Consider the following 17,508-nt stretch of genomic DNA (forward strand, 5'->3'; position numbering starts at 1 on the left):
TTTCAAGTTACACAATTCAAATTATTCATACGGAGACGTCAGACAAAATTTTTTTAGTTATATAGATTCTAGTACCCTATAAGAAATATGTATACGGAAAGGATACGTTTTGTATACATTTTATGTACGTTTCTATAGATTCCGTATACAAATTCCGTATATTTAATAAGCAATTCATTTTTGAATATTTTTTAAAAAAACTAATGTATACGGAAAAAATCAATCATACGGAATGTATACGGAATTTTTAAACTTAATATTTTTAGAAAATAATTTTACAAAAATCTCGTATCATAACACGAGATCACGTGATTGTTTATTGTTTTGTTATGATACGTTTTTTGTTTTTTATATAAACCCTTACTTTGATGAGTTTGATCTTCCGATCTTCCTTTCTGTCTTTCCTTTTCTTCTCTTTTCTCTCGTCTTATTTTTGTTATTTTTTCTAAATTTTTCTTCTTTTTTCGTCACCCCCCTTTTAAAAAAAAATTTTTTTTTTCGTACCTCACTTTAAAAATTTTTCTTTTTCATCACTCCTTTAAAAAAAAATTTTTTTTCGTCACTCCCTTAAAAAAAAAAATTTTTTTTGATTTTATTCTTTTATTCCCACTCTTCTAAAAATTTTCTTCTTTCTATTTCTATTTCCTCTTTATAAAAAATTTTTTATTTTTCTAACTTTGACGTCCTCCTTTAAAAAAAAAATTTTTTTTAACTCTCCTAACTTCGTTACCCTCTTTTTAAAAAAATATTTTTTTTTGATTTATTCTTTATTCCCCTTTCTTTTTTATTTATATTTATCCCTTTTTTTTATTTCATAGGCCAGCAGATTTTTTTTTGTGAGAAGATTCAGTTTTTTTGTTGATCAGTTTGGGAGTCCTTTCCTTTTTGTAGGATTGTTCAGGATTTTTTTCTTTTTTAGGTCAGTTCAAATTTTCTTTTTTTTTTTTTTGTAAGTTGGGTTCAGATTCTTTTCTTTTTGTAGGTTGTTTCAGTTTTGTTGCTTCAGATTCTTCTTTTTTTGTAGGTCAGTTTTGGATTTATTTTGTTATTTTGGTTTCTTTTTCATCAGATGCTTCATAATTCTTTTCATTTATGTAGGTCAGACATTCTGGAGTTCTCTTTCTTTTTTTGTAGGAATTCTGACCTTTGGTGACTTGGACGATTGCAGATACTATATGAAGGGGGTTTTGTTTCCAATTAAGTTAGATGTTCTTTTTTGTTTTTTTTAGGTTGTTTGACTCCAAATGAACTTATAGATAATTTTGGTTGCAATAGGTGGCCTTAATAAAGAGGGAATTTTCATAATGTATTTGTATTTTGTTTATTTTTTATTTTTTATTTAATTTAATAAAGTAAAATTAGATTTATGTAAATATAATTATAGTAAACTGTAATACAAATAGTAAATTCAGTGACCAAATCGTATAAATTTCGTGATAAAATCAGTGATCAAATCATGTAAATTCCATATGAATTCCGTGCAAATTCCGTATCCAAACCATATTTTTAGTGATACGGAATTGTGCATTTTTCCGTATCCTATTATGATACGTTATTTCTAAGGAAAAAAAATCGTATAAAAACTTTATAAAAAACGTATCCAATTTTTTTATAGGGGTAAAAGGATAAAAGATATTAAAATTTTTTTTTGTCGAGCTAAAGAAGGATTTATCATTTTATATGCATGTTGTACTCGGTAGTAAATATTTTATATAGTGAACTTTAGATGGTACCACAACCCTTAGTGGCTTTGCATCTATTTGTTTTATTTTAAAATATGCAGTATAATGTATCATAATTTAAATAAAAATGCATGTTACTAAAAAAAAAAGTAATAAAATTTTAAACTACTACTAAAAAACAAACGAGATCGCACCAATTAACTATGTTACACGATCTACTTGTTTATTTATTTATTTTTTTTTTAAAAAAAAAAAAATAGTAACGCGTTTTACAATCTACTTGTTTATCATATAAGACATTTTAATAAACAAACTAGTTTTTTAGGATAGCAAAAATCTTACGTTACACATATAATAATGTCATGTCATGTGATCTGATATTGTATTTTAATTGGTCTGTCATAATTATTCCTTCCTTTTTTGATAATTCCAGCCGGCATTACTTAATGTTGGCCCATCAATAATTTTAGCTTGATACATCCGTAATATTTATTATCTGGACATTTAATTAAGGTTGTTCATAGAACAAAGAAAAATACGAGCTTATAATTATAATACATGTAGGTTTTAGTCGATCAGCAAATAGGGAATATGTCCTTACGCAATTCATTATCGTTATTTTCCCAATATTTATTATAGTGTTCCGACCCGGATTGTTAAAGGGTAAATCGTTTTCATATTATTCGGGACAAGGTAAAATTTTGAACCCGACATCCGGTCCGGTATGCCGGATGTCGGATTGTCACGTGAATCATGATTTACTAATGATCAATGGTGAAATAAATAAACAAAATAAACAAGTTCAATTATACAACCAATCATTATTTAATGCTATCATGACAAAATCAATGCTTTCATTGCATATTAGATGGCAAATAATTGAAAAAATTTTAGAAGACTTGACAACTCGGCAAATTTCTAAACACCTCGCGCATGCAATATTTTAGAAAACATAGACGTAGAAAAGCTTCCTTTATTAGGTAGACCACGAATTTCCAACTTTAATGACCTAAAATACCTTGAAGTTCTGCTTAAAGAAAGGGATGACTGGTATTTGTATGAACTTCAATCAGAAATGGAACTTTGGATGTGAAGAAGTCTAAGTATTTCAACATCATGCCGAATTTACACTTGGATATACGCACAAGAAAGTATACTAAATTTTCAATGTAATTTTTATTCCAGAAACATTTATTTTAATAATTAACATATAAACATAAATATGATATGAATCAATAACTCAGTTCATTCATATGATGATATGAGTTACTGTACGTTTACGTAACAATCCGATATCCGACATACCGGACCGGATGTCGGGTTCAAAATTTACTTTGTCCCGAATAATATGAAAACAACTGTAAGAAAATACAAATCCGGGTTGACATCCATTAATGGATTTCCAATCCGGATGCTAATCGGGTTCAATCCGGTTTGACCTTAAGATAAAGGTTTGATAACGGATATTTTAACAGAATCATAATGTTTAAAAAAATATTTAAAATATTTTAATTTTAAGTTGAAACTTGTATTTCATAATCAACACTCTTTATTTATTTATTATTATATTATACCATAATATTCAATATTCAAAACATGTATTATATTATTATTATATGCTATAACTAAACATTTAAAACATTTCAAGAATGAATACCTATTAGAAATTAATTGTCGCTAGTTAAACACCTAAATTGACCTTGCATAAGTTTTGTCTTATTTCATTCATAGTATAAACTAAATAAAGCAAACTAGCAAAGTCACGTAACATAAACAAATTACAATAAATTGCGTAAAGTATAAAAATCATGTCAATTTATATATAGACTTTTATATATTAATGATTTTGTGATCCGTTACATATAAATGAAAAAGGAAACGATACACTAGATTAACCGGATAAAATCGGTTGTTAATTTTTGTATCCGGATGGAATTTATTAATTAATTTTCAATTTCCATATAGAAAAATATTCATACCCTTTAATACTTCCAATTTCATAGCGTAAAAAATATCAAACACCAGAGACTAAACCAAAAATAACTTTCCAATGCATAACAAATTTTCTTTGATGACAAAAAGTAGATTGAAAACTATACATTCCTTTACTTTCAGAATAAAATGATGTCCAATAATCTGCTAGTAAATTCATTGGCAACAAATTATAATAAGATAGGTTCTTCTTTGGATAAACTCTAGGTCTCGTTCCTGTTGCATCAATAAAAAACTTGTTCTCATCGCCCTTAGTTCTGTCATAATTCCTTCGTATGTGCATTAACATATTATTTTGTTGTACGAACAAATATGTTTGCCAGTCAAATGTATCTCCATTAATTACTTCGAATCCATCAACTCTCTATTATAATAAATCATATTTTTAAATTAATAAAATTACTATAATTATTACACAAATTTAGATTCTAATTAAATAACGAATACCATATCTCGAAGTTTCTCTCTTGGAGGATGACCTGACAACGTTCCAATTTGACATTCTCATTCAGTACTGTTGATCCATAGAATATGATTTACAGATACCAAACCACCTAATTTATGAACATGATCTATTATTTCTTCTAACCTTTTTCTGGAGAAACGGTGACCGTTTCATTTATACCAATAAATTGCATATGGAGTCGACAGGAACTAGTCAAATAAAAAAAGGTTAATGTTATTAATAATTAGTTAAACGAATTTATTTTAATATAATTAAGATTAATTAAGAATTAAATTTTTTTTTTTTTATAACCTCATAAATAATTATGCCAAAACTGTAGACATCAGAAGCTTTGGTATAATTTTGTCCTCTTAAAATTTCAGAAGCCAAATAAGCTAAAACGCCATATACGTTATTTTCTGCATTTTCTAATTCATTAATTTGCTGGTTTACACAACTCACCTTATATTCCATTGCCAGTATTACAGTGATCGAATCATTATATTTTTCACGTGCAATTCTTTGGGCTTCTAAAGCACCTTCAATATTATCGTAATCACTTACAATTATAGCATTATATCCATTAGCTATTTATTAATTATCGACATAGAAAATATTTTAGTATTTTTTTTTAAAATTTAAGAAAGAAATCCATTAAATAAAAATATATTTTTACCTATTGCTCATTTTAATAATTGCTCGGTTCATCGACCATCAGAAAATTTTGTATGTGAGTACCATCTAATAATACATTGAATTCACTAAAATCATTATCCAATTAAATTCAATATCAGAATAATCATTTGTAGCTTTATATTTAAAAATAGTCAAAAAAATGAAAAGAAATACAAGGATAAGGATAAACTGTAAAAAAGTAATAGTACAGTATATCACGTAAATATAATCAAAATTTTAATGGTACCTTTATTTCACTTAAAACTGGTCTAATACCACCACGCAACACCACGCAACCAATGACGACGCTGGTTTTGTGGAGGTGAAGAAGTTATTGGTAGAAGAGGGGTCTCAGGACTTATATTATCAATTCTAAAGAGTCCATATTATAATTTTGTGTAGGACGAGAAAGAAGTGCGTTTTCCCCTTGGTCCATTTTATAAAAAAATAAAAATAAAAAATAAATAAACTTCAAGCATGGTTCTATACTCAAATTGGTAAGGTTTTCAGTCTACAAATTACTAATAATGTTTTTAATTGTCTTACCTGTTACAGATGATCAGCACTATTATAGTAACACACGCATCAATCGCATCATGTGAACGATCTTATGATGCAAAATTACAAAATCGTGCACATTATAGTATTACCGAGTTTAAAGGTATTTAACCGTAATTAACTTATAATAAGATAAAGTAATTTTTATATTAAATTACAAGTATTCATGAAAGAAGTTACAATCGGATGATTCCGTAACCGGGACAATCCAGGTCATATGGGCGGTCAAAGGTTATATGTTTTAAATTTTAATTCGTCCTCAAATAAGAAGTTCATTAAAAGTTAATTTTCAAACCAGTTTCAAACCAGGTTTTAGCTTCTGGTTAGACATAATTTGAGCAAAGAACAGTTTACGTTATGAAGTTCTATGAATAGAACATTTTAGATGTAATGAATAATTTGTATTTCATGGATTAAGAAGTTAAACAAATTCTTTTTCTTTTTTTTTGCGTTTACTTGTTTAAAAAAAATATTTTTATGGGAATTCGGAATTCCATCCGAGTATATCAAAGTGTCGATCATAAATTCTAGACTCATTAAATTTGATAAAAAAAACCAGCCACATAATTTCCAAAAAAAAAATCGAAATCTCAACTATGTTGGCTGAAAAAAATAAAGCATTTATTTTTCGTGCATATAATGCAATATCCTAGATATTGATTTACAGTTCATTTGATTTAATTATTTTAATTGAATATCTATTTAAATTTTATATGTATATTTAATAATATTCAAAAACTTAAAACAATCTTAGTAAAAATATTAAAAGTAAATAAGGATTTCTCGTTAAACTAATAAATAATAAAATTTGTTAAAGCTTAATTGAATTTTGTGTTAAAATCTTAAAAATTCATAATTAGTTACATAACAATACTCGAGAAATATTTATTAGTACATTATGATGAAATTAAGTGTGATTCCTCATACATGATGACAACGAAAAAAAAAACGAAGTTAGAAAAAGAAAATTCGGTTATAATAATCAGCGTTAAAAGAATCGGAAAATATTTTTCTTTTTAATCTAGGCCAATTTTTTCTTAACATAATTTTACTAATAATTTTGGTAGAAGCCAATTTAATATAATTTTTTACACCAAAAGTCGAATAATACGTAATACGAATATGAAAATATTTTTGTCGAAGCTCAAAATTATTGAGTTGTCAACCCATTTGTATCCTGGTGAGTAATGTGATCATTGCTTGGCAAATCACTATCAATATAATTTTGATTGTCTGTCATTGATGAAACAGTTTGTGTTATCATTTCATGATTCCCAACGTCATTATGAAGTGAATTCGTGTTTCTATCACAGAGCATTCGATAATAAAGTTTTTGTTTCAAATTATGTTCAAGAATGAATTTTTGATCTAGAGATAATGGTTTTATATCAAAATTCATTCCACACATTTCATTATTCAAAATGTTTTCCACTAAGGAGTATTGAAGTAATTTACAAGTAACATGATATCTTATAGAGGGATATTTTGGATGCTGGTAAAAAAATTCATGATCATAATGATTATGATCATTAAAAGAATCTTGTAAAATGATTTTACAAATTACAAGATAAAAATTGACATCATTTTGCGAAAAATAATAAAACTTTAAATAATTTAAAACTTGCAAAATATGTGCTGCTACATCGAAAGTAGTAAAGTTACATGATGTATTAGACATGCCGGTCATATTTCCATGAGACGTTATTGAAGATTCTTGACTTGGCGTAGTTTGTTGAATTGCAGTAGAAAAATCAAATGATTCACCAGTTTCAATGGCGGAATTAACGATTGTTGTAAATTTCATAGTCTTTATGTGAAATAGTCAGTTACAGTATATCTCTTAAAATATAAAAATACACTACTCGAAGAGTAATCTATTACATAAAAATGTAATGGAAAATAAAGAATTTTTTTTTTTAGGTGTTTATATACAAAAGAAAATAATTCCAGACCCTATAAAAAATTTTGAGAAAAAAGATCACGTGGCTGAGTTTCTTCGGATTCCCTTTTATAATAAATTATTGATAGGTGAAACCATCAACTATACCAGCACCTATAGCGATAACATTTTTAATGCACCACATAATTCAACCCCTAAAACGTCATCGACTATACCAACTTTAAAATATTTTGTTTCAAATAATCGATTATTAAATAATTCTCCTTCTATAAACAGGAAAATGATCATTTATCGGAGTTTTTTCCAGATTTTTTTTTATGAGGAGATAAAAATAATATTTATACACTTTAATTGAAAAAAAAACAAGGAGTTATATTTCCGGTGTAACGAACCGGTGTTTAAACGGAACTATAATTGTGAAATGATGTTTTTATCTAGACTAATTATTTTCTAAATATTCATGCTAAAGATTGATAATAATTTGAAATAAATCCGACGAATTGCAGTTTGTCTTTTCAGATCAAAAAAAAAAAGAAATTATATTATCGCTTGTTTTCCTTTTTTTTTTTAGTATAAACTTTATTTCTTAGATCACGAGAGATATTTGAGGGGATACATCATATGCATTAGTCATCCGCTCTGTAAGAGTTATTAGCCAACGGAAATAAAATAAACAAGCCATTTGGCTTTTTTTATTAAATTATGATATAATAAAACTTTAGTTAGTCATCGTAATTGATTTGGTAAGTTTTGCAAAAAGTAAAATTTTGCTGATCTAATTGTATAACATTCGCTGAAGATAGCGGATTTTGACACAGACATGTCTTCCATTTGAATACAATAAGTACTTCATATTGTTTTATCGTGTCTGTTTAAATAAAAGGATTATTTTTTTTTTATTTGAATTTCTTTAAATATTTTTGTTTTAGTACTATCTCGATATCATTTCGTTGACCTAAAAAAAGTATTAATTGGAATATTTAAAATATAAAGAATTCCAACAAGAACTTCTATCCATTAGAAATATCATATCAAGGTACTAAAATTTATACTTGAACTTTGCATGAAATACTTTTCCGTTACGCCACAACGGAACGGCACAACCTCAAATCCCAAAAAACCAAATTTATTACCATTTACAGAGTATTTGTCACATAATGGGGTCCTGCACAAGACAGTACAACTTCAAATCTAGGGATAAAGGATAAATTTAAAAAAAAACAAAAGCTTACTTATGCATATCGGATAACCCCTGAAGTTTGTACTACATAAAATGATATAAATAATATAAATATTTAATGTAACATTAAATTCGTGCATTAAGAATTATAACTTAATAGATATTTTGATTATTTATTAAAATAGTAAAGATTAACAAAGATATTCGAAACTTTAAACTTTAATAGGTATTTTAATTATTTTAAATAGTAAAGATTAACAAATATAATCGAAACTTTAATCTATTTTTATTTTTATTAGAACAATAAAAGCAGGATAGCTCATTCAATATTAACAATGATAACAATATGGGCTAAGTTTACATTGTCTTTTGAGATATAAAATCATAACAGATTATGATTAACCTTGTTGTATCACAAATAATATTTCCACGTTTTTATTTTGACGTATATTCATACAATTGGCTTAGATTGTTATTACTCTTGATCGGAGTGAACGAAAAGTTATCAAATTTTTCGTAAAAAATTGTGTGGATTACATAATTAATTACATAACAACACCCGATGAGAATTTACCATAATTGTTAATATTACGATTTTAAGTTTGTGATCTTTTGATTTTTACAAGAACGAATAAAACGAAATTCGGAGGAACAAAGGAAAGGCATTTCTAGTATAACGAACCGCATTAAACGGAAATAAAGGAAGTATTTTCGATAAAGGCCAATTTTTTCTTACCGTAATTTTACTAACGATAGTATTTATATTCATGCAGAAGATGAATGATAACGAATTGGCGATACGATAAACGATGTATGTTCCCTTTTACATTATTCAATATAGAAAAGATTCCGAAAAATTTAATGGTCGTCTGTAGTATATAGCTTTGAGAATTTAATTTCTTCAGATGTCAAATTGGTTAGATAAACCCGACGGATCAGGATCGTCGCATATTGCCGTGACTTAATTTCCTAAACGTTCGTAAAGTTGAGATGGTTTACTATTGATGGAGTTCCATTAACCATATTCGGTCTGGTTCCTGAACAATTCTCGATTAATATATTTCCAGTATAAAATATTAATATATGGAATATAATGTGCGACTAAAATAAATGGTATTTTCATGACACGGTATAATATTAAATCTTAAATTATCTCTATTTGCGAATTTAGCTTCTGCGACAATAAATTGATTTGATAATTCGGATGGATCAGGGTCATCACAAATTGCTATAAACCAATTTCTTAAATATTCGCAAAGTTGAGATGCTGTTGGTCTATTGGATGGATCAGCATCTAAACACTGTAACATTAATTTAGTGAAAATGGGTGGAGTTCCACCAACTATATTCGGTCTCGATCCTGAGCAAATCTCTTGTATAAGTTGTATCTAAATAAGGGCGTACAACAGCTGATAACATCCATATGATTATGCCGAAGCTATATATGTCAGACTCTTTGGTTCCATGTAAATGCCCGCCGTGGATGAGACCACGTTCATGAATAAAATTAAGACCAGCTGATATAGCCCATAACATATCTACAATATCTCTTCAGCAAAGGACTCACATGGATTCGTTCAAGATACGAATATAAATCTCCATTTTCATAATATCTCATAACGAACATGTAACACGATGTCGGATCTTTAGTCATGCCAAAATAACCTGCAAGCGATCCACTTTGCAGACATTTATAACATCTGCATAACTTTTCAAATAAAACTAATAAACTTTAATTTAAATTTATAATATTTATAATTAAGATTAGCCAATAACAAAAATTTTCAGCCATTTGGCGTTTTTATTTATATACTTACTTGATTTAGAAAATCTTGATTTATGTTCTGAGAATTATCTAATCGCTTTAATATGACCTTAATTGGACCATTACGAGTCCATACTTCAGCTTCTTCGCCCAAATTCCAAGTTGGTCCTTCCATCCATATTGCAGAATAAATCGAACTAAAAGCGCCTCGTTTATTAGTATCCTCAATCAGATCGAATTGATCAAATTTTCAATCCATTCAAGGTAGTCTGTGCTATCGTTTGCATTTAATTGGGTATATTGGATGAATTCATCTATCATAGAGTTTCCACTGGTCCAACTGTGAAATTTTTCTTTCAAATTTGCAATATCACAATTTTTGCACCACGAAGCAGAAGTTCGCTGCCTTTTACAATCCGAACAACTTCCGCATGATAGAGCTTTATTATTTGCACTATTTATAGCAGAATCCCGAGACCCAGAGGTCGGGTCAAACAAACGCATGACCTCCAGCTTTGTTTTTTTCTTTATTTTCTTTTTTGGTAAAAATTGCTTTTACAATTATTCCTTTTTTTTTCTTTCGAAAATATATATATACACTACCCGGCAAAAAGTCAGTAGGCAACTGTAAATTTCAATAATCGTTACGAAAATATCCTTCTATATAAAGTTTAATTTTTTAATAATTAACCCGTCTTTTGTATAATAAGTAAAGTTAATCATCTAGTTGAATTGTACTTGTTCTAAAAATTACATGAATTTTTGGAAAAATTTGATTGAAATATTTTATATTTATCAAATAAATCAGATTTTAAATGGAATTATTTGAGTATAACGTAACATGAAAAAATTTGTTTTACCATACTTCATTTTTTAAATAAAAATGTTTATCGAAACTTTTAGCATATTATTACGAAGTATCATCAAAATCAATGAAATGATCAACAAGTTATATTCATTTGACTGAATTTGCCGATCATTTATCGATCATTACCAAATTAACTACCAAAATTTTAGCATTAACTAATGAATTAAATTCGGCCCAATTTTTTTTATGAAAACTTGAGATTTTGATTATTATTTCTAACTTTTTTTATTGAAACCAGAACTCAAGCTCATAATTTGTTCTTTAGTTAATATCTTGTAAAAAACTAATAGGTGCAAGTCATCTTTGTTAAATATGTGTAACTTACAGACTATTTCGCTGATTTTGAAGATACTTTGCAATAATATGCTAAAAATTTTGATAAACAGTTTATTTAAAAATGAAGCGTAAATTAAGCAAAATTTTTTTAATGTTATATTATACCTAAATACTTGCCGTTAAAAATCTGATTTATTTAATAAATTATAGAATATTACAATCAATTTTTTTCAGAAGCTCATGTAATTTTTAGAGTAGGTGCAATTCAACTCAATGATCAACTTCACTTATTACACAAAGGACAGGTTAATTATTAAAAAAAAAACTTTATTTAGAAGGATATTTTCGTAACGATTATTGAAATTTACGGTTGCCTACTGACTTTTTTCCGGGTAGTGTATATATATAAGGAGGCTCTGAAAGCCCCGACATCCTCAATCATATAGAATTTATACGTAAAACAAATAATAATGCAAAAAATCGTTCTTTGGGCTAACAATTTGTATCTATTTTATATTGTTCGAGCCGGATTAAGTAAAATTCGGATCAAACAAAAATTTTAATGGTTTGACACATTATTAACATTTACATGTACGTAGATGCATGAGTTTTGGCAAAATTTCTGAAACGTGGATGATCTTAGTAATGTAATACCGTGACTTACCTAGTGAATTTATTATTTGTGAGGCACAGCATTATATTTAGTTTTAGTATATAAATTTTTATAGTATTTTATTTAATGAGGTCCGGAATGACCTTAAACTATCAAACATGTTCGATTAAAGGACCTATCATAACTCCGGGATGTGTAATGTTCTTGTTACTTTTATTTTTAGACATAGGAATGAAGATCACTTTAGAAATGGGGGTTTAATTAACATAGGGAATAATGTAAAAGGTCTTAGACGAAATATCTCGATGAAGGGTATGAAATATTATTTTCAGAGGGGGAACTTTGAAAGGGTATCAGTTTGTCAGGAGAAGAGCCTGAGGGTATGAGAATTAGGAGATTTCAAAAGAGGAGAACGTAATTTATTTTATGGACATTTTGATGAAAATCATTTCTATTTAGGAATATTGACAAACCAAGCATTTATTATATTTGTGTAGTTAATGCGGAATTACGTAATTACCTCTGAATTAAACTACATTAACTACATTTTAACTTTGAAAAAACTATCTTTAGGTCGCATTTTACGTGTGAATATTGAATGGACAACATTTTTAAACAATAACGCAAATTCGACTATTTCAGTCGTCAAAATATAATATTTTCCGAAAATACGTTACTAAAATTATTTAAATTGTGATTAATTTTATTTAATACTTTATATTTACCCCTTTTGTATCAAACCACTTAAAATTTGGGACCGTTTTAATTTATATCTAAATCCCATTTTTTTTCCTGATAAGGCCGGGCAAAAAAAAGTTTAGATTCTCGTGACCCGGCCGGGTCAGTTTTTCGAAAAATGGAAATTTTTTTTTTATAGAAAAAATTTTTATCACGTGATTTTAAGTTTTTGGCCCGTAAAAAAATTTACATATGAAAAAATTTTTACATATATAGCGTTATTCTTAAAATTTTTTTGCCCGGTCTAATCATTGTCATCTTGATTTCATAGAACGCATCACATTACATGAAAAAGAATATTGTATCTAAGATGTACTTCATTATTTAAATTTTATTACACGCGCCTCAGAGATAGTAAAATTCAATAAGCGAGATAAAATTTTTTTTCTTAGACAATGTTTATTTATTTTTTATTTTTTTAAAAAGCACAATCAAATTAATATTTCAAATTTTTTGGGAATTTTACGTGCTGTTTTTGTGTTTTATCAAAAAAAAAAAAAAGATGAAAAAATGATCAAAATTATATTATTGAATTTTCTTAAGGATAAACTTCGGAGCCTTAATTGTTATCGGCCGTAGTGTTCCGACCCGTTAACCGTTAATCCGGATTAGTATCGGATATCCCGTTTGAAATTTTTACTAGAGGAAGAAATGAAAATGAAGAAGAAAGAAAAGTCGATTTAGTTTGATATCTAGGTTGTTAAAAAAAAAAATTTTTTTTAATTGTAATTGTCTTATTTTTGTGTATCTTAAAATAATTTAATAAAAAAAAACAATGATTAGTGGTACGATGAGATAAGCGTTGTGGAACTTTCTTTGTGGTTATGCTTTTAGCACAGAGATTATGTAATGATTACTCATTTTATAAATAGTATGCGGTAGTCACCTTTTCGTTATATTTTTAATTAGATTAAGTTGATGTGTGGCGACTTCGTCACCACCAGAAAGTTGTTGAAAATTATATGTGATTAGGCCTTTATTCATGATTATTTTATTAGGTATTGCTAAATCTCACCAGTGGTGATTATCACCATCGGTGATTGCCTAATTCCGGCCAAAAATTACAATTTGGCCGGAGTTAAAAAATACTGATCGCAAAATTTTAACTTAAATAATAAATATGTTAACAAATATTGATTTGATGTTAACCATGACAAAATTTTAAAATTTTTGTTAAAAAAAAAACTTTTAGTAAAGTGAAAAAATTAAAAAATTAAAATTTTGCATTTTTCTCAAAAATTATCTGATAAACAGCCTTTTTGACCTTTAGACAGATCTCTTGCAAATTTACATATAAAATAAATGTGTAATATGTGTAGTTGATTATTTAATTTAATATTAATCTTATAAAATTCAAGAAATCAGACTAGTGAAAATCACCAAAGGTGACAATCACCACTGGTGACATTTTACATTCTCTATTTTATTTACTATAAAAAAAATAAATAATAGCAATTTATTTATTTTATTTATAAAATTGATAAATTTTTGCAATTATAAAATTTCCAAAATCTGGTTAACAACTGATTATTATGATCAGAAAAAGTTGCCAATTAGTCATCGGTAAATATGCTGATCTACAAAATTTTCCAAATCAGCTATTAGTCACCAGGTGATCTGCCATTCTTTTTTTTTTATTTAACTTTAATTCATAAAAAAAATTACAGCCCTCTTCAGATTCAGTATCAGAATCAGGATCTGAATCTGAATCAGATACTAAATATAAATAAATACAATATAACAATGAATGGTCATTTAGGTCAAAAATGATAAACATATATAAAATTTCATTTTTTTAAGGTAACACTATGTTAAATAAAATTGATTCTTCCATGAATCGGCTTTGGTATAATGCATGACGCAATATAATTTTGACAATACAAAAATTTCATTCTTTCATCTCGTACAGATTAAAAATAATTGATTTGTCTTTATTTTCTACATACCTCATTTATCGTTATATGGGATATTTTTTTGATCAACATAAAGCTTGTGCTACGTTTTATAGTTAACATACGATGAAAGGACAAATAAGGACTGGTGAAAATCATTGATCAAATATAAAAAGCTTTATCCTATTCATTTTCTACATACCTCATTTATCGTTATATGGGATATTTTTTTGATCGACATAAAGTTTAAAGGTCATATAATGGACTGGTGACAATCATTGATCAGATATAAAAATCTTTATTCTAAGATAAATAAAATATCTTCATTTATCATTATATGGAGTTTGTGCTACGTTTTATAGTTAACATACGATGAAAGGTCATATAATGACAAATAAGGACTGGTGACAATCATTGATCAAATTTATTCTCTATAAATAAAATAGATTTATCTTCATTTTCTACATACCTCATTTATCATTATATGGAATATTTTTTGGTCAACATTAACATACGATGAAAGGCCATAAAATGACAAATAAGGACTGGTGACAATCATTGATCAACTATAAAAATCTTTATTCTAAAGATAATTAATTCTCTCAAGTTTGTATCTTAAATTACTAACGTCGAAATGCAAAACTCTGACAACAATAATAAAAGTGACTGGATTGAAGAAGCAATCGCAAAAGAATATCTTAAATATTACGAATATAAGAATTTTAGTGACGTGAAAAAAATTGGTGGCGGAGAATTCGTAAAAGTATATCATGCAAGATGGAAAAACACTGAACAATATTTTGCATTAAAATCTTTCAAAAATTCAAATTCAGAAGATCCAAAACAAAACGAAATCACCATAAAGGAAATTGTTGATGAGGTAATTTTAAACACAAGGAAAAATATTAATTTATATTTCAATATTTATAAAATTAATTCAAATTTATGTTTGCGATCTAGCTTAAAGTTCAAAGAGATGTAGTTTTTCATGATAATATTATAAAATTTTATGGTATAACCGTTTCAAAAAAAGGTATATTTAATAATGCTGAGGTTTTTATCCTAGATTTAATTTAATACGTAAATGAGAGATAAAATTAGCTGATTTTGGATGCTCACGTCTGCAAGGGGATAAAGTATCTACTAGACGTGGCACATGGATCCTAAATTTTTTATGATTTTTGTGATCTACCCGAAAAATTTGACATATAGTACAGTTTGGCATTAGTGTTCTGGGAATTGACAAGCTGTAAATCACCTTTCGATTATGAAACGAAAAACAATGATTACCAAATCATGCTTGAAATTCATGATGGTAAAAGAGAGAATCCTATACCAAACACAAATAGTAAATTTACAAAAGTGAGTATAAAATTATTGCGAATTATTCCTTTGGAATTACATCTAATCTTATTGAACAATAAATAGAATGTTTGAAAATCGTTACATATACTGTCATCAGTGAATCATAATGCAGGCCAAAATCCAATTCTTGCCAGCATTATGCAAACTCCAAATAGTAATATTAAAATGTCATGTGACTTGGATGGAACCTTTAGGTTACACTGGTATTAATTCTGGCCAACACTATAAATTTGGCTGAAGTTAACGTAAAGTATCGGTACATCTTACTGTGTATTAATTATAAAGGGGCAAAGAAAAGTATCGGTATACGCCCCAACAAAAAGAGGAAAAGGGCGCGAGCACAACAGGTTAAAAATGGGACGATCTACGTAACCGAGTTAGGAGCGATTGGCGATGACGATAAAGATCGTCTGGAAAAACATTTTACCGATAGGTCACGTGACATCACGTTTTACGATATACCAGCATATTGGAGCGACGATGAAATTTTTCAGCAATTAAGGGATAATGTAGGTTTTGTGGAATACATGAGGACTAAGAAATGTTATAAATACAAGACCGTTAGAGTGACGCTGCGTTTCAGCAATGAATACGAAAAGATATACAAAGAGGGTGGCGTGAACGTGCCTTTAACAAGAAATGGTCGACAATATTTTATTAGAATGTTTGACTCGCGATTATCTTATAGAAACGTTAAAGAAAAATTTCGTTGGCAAGCGGTCAAACGATTGGATTCTGATGTTCAGAAAGACGATGTACTAGTGATAAAAGAATATATAAAAACCTACAAGGCTTTCTTTGGAAAAATCATTAGAGTTAAAGGGACGCGCTTTATTATTTTATATTTTATCAAGGAAATGGATTTGATGAACGCAATAAACGAATCGATAAAGAACAATGATCTAGGACAAAGCTTGTGGATAAAGAAAGAATGTGATTACATCGATGAAAATGGAGAATTGCAAGAACTTAATAGATGATCGGATTATAAACGAGACGCCTCAAGATCAAATAGTTTTCGTATGGAGTGGAAACAACAAAGTGGCCCGTCTACACGCTTCGCTCCGTCAAGAAGACATAATCAATGGAGGTAAATTTGGATTTAACGGATGGAATCAAGAATATACGACGATGAAAAAGATTAGAAAACTAAAAAAAAAAACATATTAAAATAGTCATAAAATAATTAAAAATAGGAAAATAACGGTAACGTATTTAGGATAGTTAGTTTGAGAAATAATTTTTAGATAGTTTAGATTAGCATCATAAGTGATTTAGTCAAATATATTTTTAGCTTTTGTTAGAAGACGACACAACAAGGTATTCAGTCGTTCTGAAATTTTTAACGATAGCTCGACAAATAATTTTCTTTTTATATAGTATAATAGATATAGTAGTTTTAGAAATTCTTTGGTTACGCTTATTCGCGCCTCGGTTAGATAAACCGTTGGCTTTGATATGAAGGGATTCATTATTGAATGATAGTGAATTTCAATGTATTGTCGTTATAATTATTATGTATTATGATGCGTTATATTTACTAATAAAATTAACTAAAT

The 17,508-nt window shown here is 27.7% G+C and overlaps 5 protein-coding genes across 5 annotated transcripts; 1 reads left to right on the forward strand and 4 right to left on the reverse strand.

The window, feature by feature from the left end:
* Positions 1 to 3,696: 3,696 nt before the first annotated feature.
* Positions 3,697 to 4,593, reverse strand: OCT59_023762 (uncharacterized protein; the record flags this gene model as incomplete). The annotated part of the gene is made up of 3 exons (XM_066134940.1): positions 3,697 to 4,038; positions 4,122 to 4,153; positions 4,455 to 4,593. The coding sequence occupies 3 exons, from the start codon at positions 4,591 to 4,593 to the stop codon at positions 3,697 to 3,699; spliced, it is 513 nt and encodes a 170-aa protein (XP_065991018.1).
* Positions 4,594 to 5,927: 1,334 nt separating this feature from the next.
* Positions 5,928 to 7,156, reverse strand: OCT59_023763 (uncharacterized protein; the record flags this gene model as incomplete). The annotated part of the gene is made up of 1 exon (XM_066134941.1): positions 5,928 to 7,156. The coding sequence occupies one exon, from the start codon at positions 7,154 to 7,156 to the stop codon at positions 6,503 to 6,505; it is 654 nt and encodes a 217-aa protein (XP_065991019.1). The 3' UTR covers positions 5,928 to 6,502.
* A 2,352-nt stretch (positions 7,157 to 9,508) lies between these two features.
* On the reverse strand, positions 9,509 to 10,372 carry OCT59_023764 (uncharacterized protein; the record flags this gene model as incomplete). Its single annotated transcript, XM_025332554.2, has 3 exons — positions 9,509 to 9,820; positions 10,000 to 10,140; positions 10,250 to 10,372. The coding sequence occupies 3 exons, from the start codon at positions 10,370 to 10,372 to the stop codon at positions 9,509 to 9,511; spliced, it is 576 nt and encodes a 191-aa protein (XP_025170366.2).
* Positions 10,373 to 10,425: 53 nt separating this feature from the next.
* On the reverse strand, positions 10,426 to 10,701 carry OCT59_023765 (uncharacterized protein; the record flags this gene model as incomplete). The annotated part of the gene is made up of 1 exon (XM_066134942.1): positions 10,426 to 10,701. The coding sequence occupies one exon, from the start codon at positions 10,699 to 10,701 to the stop codon at positions 10,426 to 10,428; it is 276 nt and encodes a 91-aa protein (XP_065991020.1).
* A 4,517-nt stretch (positions 10,702 to 15,218) lies between these two features.
* OCT59_023766 (uncharacterized protein) lies at positions 15,219 to 16,929 on the forward strand (the record flags this gene model as incomplete). Its single annotated transcript, XM_066134943.1, has 4 exons — positions 15,219 to 15,464; positions 15,545 to 15,637; positions 15,797 to 15,932; positions 16,235 to 16,929. The coding sequence occupies 4 exons, from the start codon at positions 15,219 to 15,221 to the stop codon at positions 16,927 to 16,929; spliced, it is 1,170 nt and encodes a 389-aa protein (XP_065991021.1).
* Between the last annotated feature and the right edge of the window lie 579 nt (positions 16,930 to 17,508).

The sequence above is a fragment of the Rhizophagus irregularis genome, chromosome 4, assembly GCF_026210795.1.
Source record: "Rhizophagus irregularis chromosome 4, complete sequence".
NCBI lineage: Eukaryota > Fungi > Glomeromycota > Glomeromycetes > Glomerales > Glomeraceae > Rhizophagus > Rhizophagus irregularis.